The sequence below is a fragment of the Trichomycterus rosablanca genome, chromosome 17, assembly GCF_030014385.1.
Source record: "Trichomycterus rosablanca isolate fTriRos1 chromosome 17, fTriRos1.hap1, whole genome shotgun sequence".
NCBI lineage: Eukaryota > Metazoa > Chordata > Actinopteri > Siluriformes > Trichomycteridae > Trichomycterus > Trichomycterus rosablanca.
The window spans coordinates 5,373,068-5,381,930 of record NC_086004.1 but is presented as its reverse complement, the minus strand read 5'-3'; the positions used below and the strand labels follow the sequence as shown (position 1 = coordinate 5,381,930).

The following is an 8,863-nucleotide window of genomic DNA, read 5'->3' as shown; positions in this document are numbered from 1 at the left end:
GAATCTAAACGGGCATCAGTGGCTATAATGAGACACGCAGAAATCCGTCAAAGCATCTTATTAGCATATTCATGGTAATGAGGCAATTCCTTGCACTTACTCATCACCCCAGGCAAGCTGTTTGTTATGTGTAACGTGTTCTATTTTATGTAACTGAAGTCTTTTTTTTTTTGTGCCAAACAATTAATTTAGAATTTGATGATGAAACTGTGTTTGTGTGTATTATATAAGATGCACCCAAGGATTTGTTTTGTTTTATCAATTCATAATTTGCAATAATTTTTACGTAATAGTGCATGTTTACACTTTATTTAAAACCCTCCTGTTATGTTCGTTCTCGTCAGTTTGACCCAGTTAAGTGTGAGAAACCAAAAAATCCCAATAATCATTGTTTATATCTCATTATTTACCCCTTCTGCTTGGCTTAATAAGTTAAATCAATGAAATTTCATACCAAAAAATACTTTTAACTATGTCTTTTTAGATTTTGAGACATTAACACGGGTCAATTTGACCCGTAAACATAACAGAAGGGTTAACCTGCTTATTAAACCTGTGCTGTTTTAGAGGTCTTATAAGATCATTCATTACCTGTCAGGGGCGGTGGCTCAGTGGGTAGCACTGTCGCCTCAGGTGGGGTGGTCCGTGTCCTTGCTGTGTGGAGTTTGCATGTTCTCCACGTGTCTGCGTGGGTTTCCTCCTGGCTCCGGCTCCCTCCCACACTCCAAAGACATGCAGTCAGGTGAATTGGAGATACGAAATTGTCGAATTTTGTAATAAAGAAATACTTTACCTGTCACACTATATGCGAATACTCAAATATATCCTGTCTGATTTTATTTGCACACTGTACGATATTATGTGTACTCACTGTCAGATTACACTGTCCTTAAGGACGTTAGTCTTTGAGGGGTAAAAGAGAACATGAAATGTCCATTCTACTGTATAAATAGAACAGGCGTTTTTCTCACATATTAGAGTGTGTGGTGGCTGCTATACCATTGGAAGAAAGGCTCAGACTAGCCTGTTTATATTGGTGTGAATGAATGTAGAACTGCACATTCAGACAATACAACAAAATCCCAGTGTTTCATTCATCATTCTTGCATCATCATCATACGATGGATGGCCTGTTGGTGGATTTTAGATGAGCCGTATTAAGATATGTCTCACATTGTGTGTTCTAAGACCTCCGCACCATCCTCACACACAACCAAAGAAAATCTGTTACCATGCACGATTCTAATTGCAAAGTTGGACTGATTATCACACATGGTAACACCAGCTTTTAATCAACCTTCGATCTTCAATAGTGATTTGTCGCCACCTAGTGGTAACTCGACACACTGACTCATACACTGAGTAAATGAGGTCATGGGTTTGATCAGGGTAGTAATCACAATACAGCATTTTTAGATATATTCAGTCCCCCCAATATATAGTGTTCCTCAGTGTTCCTATGGCAAGAAGTTCACCCTTGTCTGCGTGGGTTTCCTCCGAGAGCTCCGGTTTCCTCCCACAGTACAAAGACACGCAGTCAGGTGAATTGGAGATACAAAATTGTCCATGACTGTGTTTGACATTGAACTTGTGAACTGATAAATAAATAAATATGGAATAGCAGCACCCCCATCCAGAGGTGCAGTTCATGGATACGGCCTTGGGTTTGATCCTTGCTGCGTTTTCCCGTGTCTGTTGTTTCAGGGTGGCTTCGGACCCACAACGACCCTGACCAGAATAGAGCTTATTAAAACCAATAGATAAATACCCTAAACATACCATTTTAAACCATTAAAATAACTAATGTTTAATAACGATTTACTGCAGTTCGTATGATTTAACTCCGTGGTGTTTGTATGTATTATTTACGTTTGAACACCGTTTCCATAGAAACACACAGCGCATTTTCAATCAACCAATCAGAACGCACCATAGTGTATTCTATACTGATAGCATGTAATCATTTATTAAACCGCATAAGGACGTCTTCCTCTTACTCCATCACTTTACTGTTTAATATTTAATCTATATTTAATGTGTACCATACACTGTATACCTGGAACTGCACCTCCCTGCACTTTTACTTTCATTCATTCATTTCTCACTCAAATCCTTCATCATCATTAATAACTGCACTGTAGTTACGCAGTATATGTAAAACTCAGGTTACTTTCAGTCTTGGTTGTTATGTTTCTATGTTTCGATGTTATCTATGTCTGATCTATCTATCTATCTATCTATCTATCTATCTATCTATCTATCTATCTATCTATCTATCTATCTATCTATCTATCTATCTATCTATCTATCTATCTATCTATGTCTACTCTGTCTATCTATCTATCTATCTATCTATCTATCTATCTATCTATCTATCTATCTATCTATCTATCTATCTATCTATGTCTGCTCTGTCTATCTATCTATCTATCTATCTATCTATCTATCTATCTATCTATCTATCTATCTATCTATCTATCTATCTATCTATGTCTGCTCTATCTATCTATCTATCTATCTATCTATCTATCTATCTATCTATCTATCTATCTATCTATCTATCTATCTATCTATCTATCTATCTATCTATCTATCTATCTATGTCTGCTCTATCTATGTCTGCTCTATCTATCTATCTATCTATCTATCTATCTATCTATCTATCTATCTATCTATCTATCTATCTATCTATCTATCTATCTATCTATCTATGTCTGCTCTATCTATCTATCTATCTATCTATCTATCTATCTATCTATCTATCTATCTATCTATCTATCTATCTATCTATCTATCTATCTATCTATCTATCTATCTATCTATCTATCTAACTCCGTGGTGTTTGTATTTATTATTTACGTTTAAACACCATTTCTATGAAAACACACAGTGCAGTTTTAATCAACCAATCAGAACGCACCATAGTGTATCCTATACTGATAGCATGTAATAAGAGTAAACTGTGCTGGAGGTTTTTTTTTTTAGGTTCGGTTTAATTTAGTTTAGTTATTTTTAATTAAAATTATTATTTGAGCCACAACCTGTGGTAGGGCTCCATATTTTTTTGTATTTTAATGCGTTATTACATTTATTAAACCGCATAAGGACGTCTTACTTTATCATTTAAAATTAAGCAAATACTGAATATGCCAGTATCGAGCTCCCGTTATAGAACTCCATTTCCCATGATGCACAGGACGCTGGTGAGGGTTTATGGGTAACTCGTGTGCCCTTGCTTTCGGCCCGCTGACTGAATGACTGAGTGATCGCGCAGGTCGGGGATCTGCAGTTCTTACATCGGTTCTCTCCTGAATTTACCTTAATACAGAATAAAAAGACAAAATGATGGCAGCAAGGTTCCTCCTGCGCCGCGCGGCTCCTGCTCTTAAACAGGTTCGCTTCTACGCTGAGCCGGCCTCCGCTACTGCCCAGATGTCCTTCACCTTCTCCTCGCCTACTGAGGTAACACACTCCACCGCCTACAGACCTGCTATAATCCGCTCCAGAGTGCGTCGCACTGTTCATAAATAACATAACACGTACTTATGGTTGCATTTAATAAATGTTTATATGTTATTAGCATGCTAACTTCATCTGGCTAATTATCACCGCAAGCTTTAGCCTTGACAGTTAAGCATGCTTAAAGTGCTTAATTGTTTTTTTTTATTATTGCATTTAGTTTTTTTTATTGATATAATGAAGTAAAAAGCGAAATTCATTATCTTTGCATTAATTTTAAAACCAGTTCAAATCTCTTTTATAAACCAAGTAAATATGAGCTAACTCGCATGCTACTAGCATTTAGCAATTAGCCACATTACACTAAACTGCTGGTCAGATTCTCTTGCTGTCCGGTCATGCTTCAAGTTTAAAAAAATTAGATGTTATGACCCTGTTTATTAGTTTATTTAAATTCCTGATCCAAGTCATACTATTTGTGGACATAAAAGCCAACCGTTTAGCTAGCTAGCTATCTCAGACGAGTAATCCGTCATTGGTAACGCTCCCCTTCACCTTGACTTTAATTAGCACTTCTGTAAACAGTTTATCTTTAAACATTTGCATTTTTGGCATTCAGCAGACTCTTTTACCCAAAGCGACTTACATTACTGGGACAGTATACAGTCTGAGCAATTAAAGGTTAGGGGCCTTGCTCAAGGACCCAACAGCAGCAACCTGGCAGTGGTGGGGCTTGAACCAGCGACCTTTTGATTACTAGTCCATTACCCTTAACCACTAGGCTCAAACAAGTAACCATAAAAAAAAATCCTTATTTTTACAGACTCAAAATCATGCCTAAAAGCCTTGGAACACCTAGACACAGACCACCCCATTATTTCCGAAATACTGAGAAAAGATAAAGAATTACAAGAACAGGAATATAATGTAGTCTACTGCTGGAATCCCAGGAAACGAACGAGCAGATCTGATTGCCAGAACATCCACTGCAGACACGATCACCACACGACCCATTCCCCCCCAGAGACGCCTTTCCAAATATCTTCATTCTTTAGAAACAAATGGCAGAATGAATGGGACAGTAAACCACAAAACAAACTACGAAATAGAGCCAAAAGTAGGACAAACCTACACTAGAATGGACAGTCGACTAAATCAAACCATCCTCACAAGATGCCGAATCGGACACACTAAGCTAACACGCAAGCATCTCCTCACTAGGGAAGATGCTCCAACCTGCCATTGATGTAAAGAGAGACTAACAATTAAACACATACTGATAGACTGCAAAACATTAAACTCAGAAAGAGGTTTTTAATGAAAACGAGACACGAAATGTGCTTAAATCTACAGCACCAGGGAAAATAATAAATTTTTTAACATATTTAAATCTAAAACATCTTTTATAATTTGTTTTAAATGACAAAAAGTGAAGAAGCAACTTGAGTACCGCCGTATAAATGACCCCAGCGTGTCGGTACGGCGCTTAAACTAATCAATCAATCAATTAACCAACCAACCACGAGGCTACAACTGTCACATAGACAATTAGCTAAACTGAATATAGTGAGCAAATCTTGTACTCACTGTATTATTATTTGTCAAGACTCACTAACCCTAGGTACAACTACCTTAGTCATGTCCTCAAGTACACGCATCATAAACACTAACTAATGTGTACCTACATTCTTTTGTGGGTATACCGTTACTGACTAGTTCGTTTTTCTTCTGTATCATTTGCCAAACCTGCCATGGCCTTCAATAAAAAAAGATGCTGATGTGTTGTACTGATGTATAGCAGGTGCAGCAGTGTTGTTGGGATTTTTAAACACCTCACTGTCAAGCCTGTACGAGAGTGGTGCTCCAACCACAAATGCAAAGCCAGCAGTGTTATGTGATCAGAGTGTTTTCTCTGATAAAATATTAGAAAAGGATTACCACCTTATACATGTTCAGTTCTAGTCTCAATCTATACACCTACAAGGTTTGTGTGCACATATATAGAGACCAACAAGATTAAAACAACAGAAAAAATAAACCCTATAAAATCAGTGGATAATCTGCTGCACCTGACACACTCACAGCAGTATAGTACACACTACTGGGTCTTCAAAACATCATTGTAGTGTCATTGCAGTACTGCGAATGCTTTACCATCCAATAACCATCCATAACATCTGGTCCTATGATAATCTGTCTGGTAATGTAGGGGGATGTGATGGGGAGGGGGGTGACTGTGTGCATAGCAACAAATTAATAGTACACCCTCAAAGATGCGCTATGTGGTAGGTGCACCTAGACAAAAGTTATACTCACCAGTTTAAATACTAGATAGGATGCAAAATCTTTTTGGTCATGTTGTATGCATGTTCTATATAAGAAACTGAAAACCCAACTCATACAATGTTAAATTGCTCTTTTGCAGGTGTTCTATAATTCAGCCAGTGTGAAACAGGTAGATGTCCCAACACTGACTGGTGCCTTTGGTATCCTTCCAGCTCACGTCCCTACCCTGCAGGTGCTGCGGCCTGGTGTGGTCACCGTCTTTAATGAGGATGGCTCCTCAGCCAAGTATTTTGGTAAGACTGAGCAGGTTTATTCTCTTTGGATTAAGTTTGGATTATTGTTTTTCAAAGCTCTGGTTTTTACATGGATTTGCATATTTAGATTAACTAAACCCTGATCTTTTTTAAATTTTAAGCAAGTAAAATATTGTTAATTTAATTAACATAATAATTAATTTGGAAAAATACTTAGTCACCCCATATTGACAAAAACATTTTCCCTTACTACTGTTTCAGTTTGGCAAACAACTTGGATACCAGACTTTTATGCGCTTTAACCAATGCAATTCCAGATTGCACAAATGACCACTTCCAACATGTGTGAAGACGTTATATACTATTTTTCACCTGTCTGCAGCAAATTCTAAAAGAAAGTTGTAACTCTGTATTCACAGAGCCAGCATCATGACTAGATAGTTGGCTTGTTGCTCTCTCCGATAGGCAATTGTGTCTGTAGCATGTTTGATCAGGTCTGTGGCACCACAAATTGAAAACCTTATTCTAAAACCATTAAACATTCTGAAATTACTGTGTAGCGTATGTATGTAATCTACTTTAAACATTTAATATTTTTATTTATGTTATGCTGTTGGATTACAGATAACTTCTGCATGTCTGTTTTCTGAGCAGCAGAACAAGAATATTCTACATTGCACTTTTAGTATATGAAGAATTTTTAATATAACATGTAAAAGGTGGCTGGTATTAATCATAAAAAAAATCAGGAGTTGAACAAATAATGCCATATACATCATTTATGACCCCCTGCAATCTTTTTTTTGTTTTTTTGTTTTGCAGTGAGCAGTGGTTCAGTCACAGTCAATGCTGACTCTTCAGTGCAGCTGCTTGCAGAGGAGGCTGTTACTTTGGAAAACCTGGACGTTGCTGTAAGAAACACATCAGACTCCACATTTATCTTTAAGTGTAAAGGCACCCTAAAGCAGGCGTCCCCAACCACCGGGCTGTGGACCAGTACCGGTCCGTGGGTCATTTATTACCGGGCTGCACAGAAAGAATAAATAATTAGACGTTGCTACATCTGCAATAAAATAAACACTGCTTCCATTTCCAACACGCTGGTGTTTATCATCTCTTATCACCCACAGGTGGAAGCAGCGTCTCTTTGCCTGGAAAAAAGCTCATTTGTGAGCAGTATAGATATTCTATTTTAAATCCCCGCACCGGTCTGTGAAACTGTATCTTATATGAAACCAGTCCGTGGTGAAAAAAAGTTTGGGGATCGCTGCCCTAAAGTAACCCTAGCAGACTGATGCACCTACCGCTTCTTGGTGGATAATTTACAACATTGGTACAGCATCAGGCTAAAATGAAGGAGCGGTCAACCATTTGTTCCACAGATATAACTGACAAAACTAGACTTCAGACATCAAGCCTAGAGCATCACACACAGCTGGTGTGGCTTAAAATCCTTGTTGAGTTGGTAGCATAATTGCTGTGACTCATGTTTGTCCTTCCCACATGGGGAGGGGGTGCAAACACTTCGGATACACATTTGGTGTGATTTGTATTGACCTTGTCTGGGCAGCTGTTATAATTGTGAAAGCATATTGCTTCTGTTCCAAACTAACAGCACATCCATATTTCATTTCTGTGCACATGGCTGGATCAGACTGCGTACTGGACAGTACTGTGTGTTTATTGTTGTGTTCAGATATTTACAAAGAACTAAACGACGACTCTGCATAGCTGAGCTGCTCTGTGTTTTAGTTATTTGTTGTGAAAATCTACGGTCTAAATGTACCATATGGCTAAGAGTAATTGCCACTCTTAAAGCTGCCAATACTATAACAAATAGTGAGTTGGTGTATAAAGGCTGTATGGTGCACTCATGTCTTGGATTTCTGGTCATGGATGGCTTTTTATATCACAAAACAAGCTAAACCAAATGCTTGTTTTGAAAGTGTTAAATGTTTCTCATGCAGGCAGCTAAAACTAACTTGGAGAAGGCTCAGTCCGAGCTGGCCAGCGCTTCAGACGAGGCTTCTAGGGCAGAAGCTCAGATCAGCATAGAGGCAAACGAGGCCATTATCAAAGCTCTGGAGTAAAGCTGCCATCTGCTTTTTGGTGGGTCTAATAACACTGCGTTTACCCAGAATACTTTCATTTTTAACTAAACAGTCTTTAGATGTTTTACACCACTGATGTAAACATTTGTTTGTTTTTCAGGTCAGAAGTTTTGTTGATTTTTCCCCCAGTCGAAGTCAAGTCAGTAACTACAAGTCAAGCCAATTGCTTTGTACAGTGGATGAACATACCAATAAATTTATTTGGACGTAATTGATTGTTTACTTGCGTGACTTCTTTTTTTTGGTTTTATGTCTTCCTCCGCTTACTTGAGGGATCACGTAAGCATTGTGTACAGTGTCACGTACAAATGAAGTTAATCCTCACTGTAATCATGTCAGCCGTGTTGCGCATGTGCCATTAGCAGCGAACCTGCCGCAAAATAAGATTCCATGTAGACGGTGTTACTACTCATACAGAAGGATCAGACAAGCTGTGATTACATTTTCTATTGTACTTCGAGAGGTGAATCATAATACCATCAGTACACCCTGGTGCCAGCTCTTCCACAGGTAAATGACGCACGCTTGCCCCGCCATCCATATTGTTCCAGTGCTTTGATGTCCAGTTGCATTGTCGCCCCCACTACAGGTATTTTTAATGGTGGACATGACTTAGCATGGGCACTTTAACTGGGCTGTGACTATGCAGCCCCACACATAGAAAGCTTTGATGCACTGTATTGTGATGCATTCACCTCATCCATATGCCCTTCTCTTGGTCTGTACCAGATGCCTTCATGAATGAATGAGTTT

General features: G+C 38.4%; 1 protein-coding gene across 1 annotated transcript; it reads left to right on the top strand.

Moving 5' to 3' along the window:
• Positions 1 to 3,207: 3,207 nt before the first annotated feature.
• On the top strand, positions 3,208 to 8,321 carry atp5f1d (ATP synthase F1 subunit delta). Its single transcript, XM_063012767.1, has 5 exons — positions 3,208 to 3,462; positions 5,885 to 6,038; positions 6,822 to 6,910; positions 7,967 to 8,108; positions 8,211 to 8,321. The coding sequence occupies exons 1-4, from the start codon at positions 3,343 to 3,345 to the stop codon at positions 8,087 to 8,089; spliced, it is 486 nt and encodes a 161-aa protein (XP_062868837.1). The 5' UTR covers positions 3,208 to 3,342; the 3' UTR covers positions 8,090 to 8,108; positions 8,211 to 8,321.
• The last annotated feature ends 542 nt before the right edge of the window (positions 8,322 to 8,863 follow it).

Bases quoted from the DNA above. Each gene is read 5' to 3' on its own strand.
- atp5f1d (XM_063012767.1), top strand. From the start codon at position 3,343: ATGATGGCAGCAAGGTTCCTCCTGCGCCGCGCGGCTCCTGCTCTTAAA. The intron at 3,463-5,884 runs GTAACACACTCC...GCTCTTTTGCAG, and splicing joins CCTTCTCCTCGCCTACTGAG to GTGTTCTATAATTCAGCCAG. The intron at 6,911-7,966 runs GTAAGAAACACA...TTTCTCATGCAG, and splicing joins TGGAAAACCTGGACGTTGCT to GCAGCTAAAACTAACTTGGA.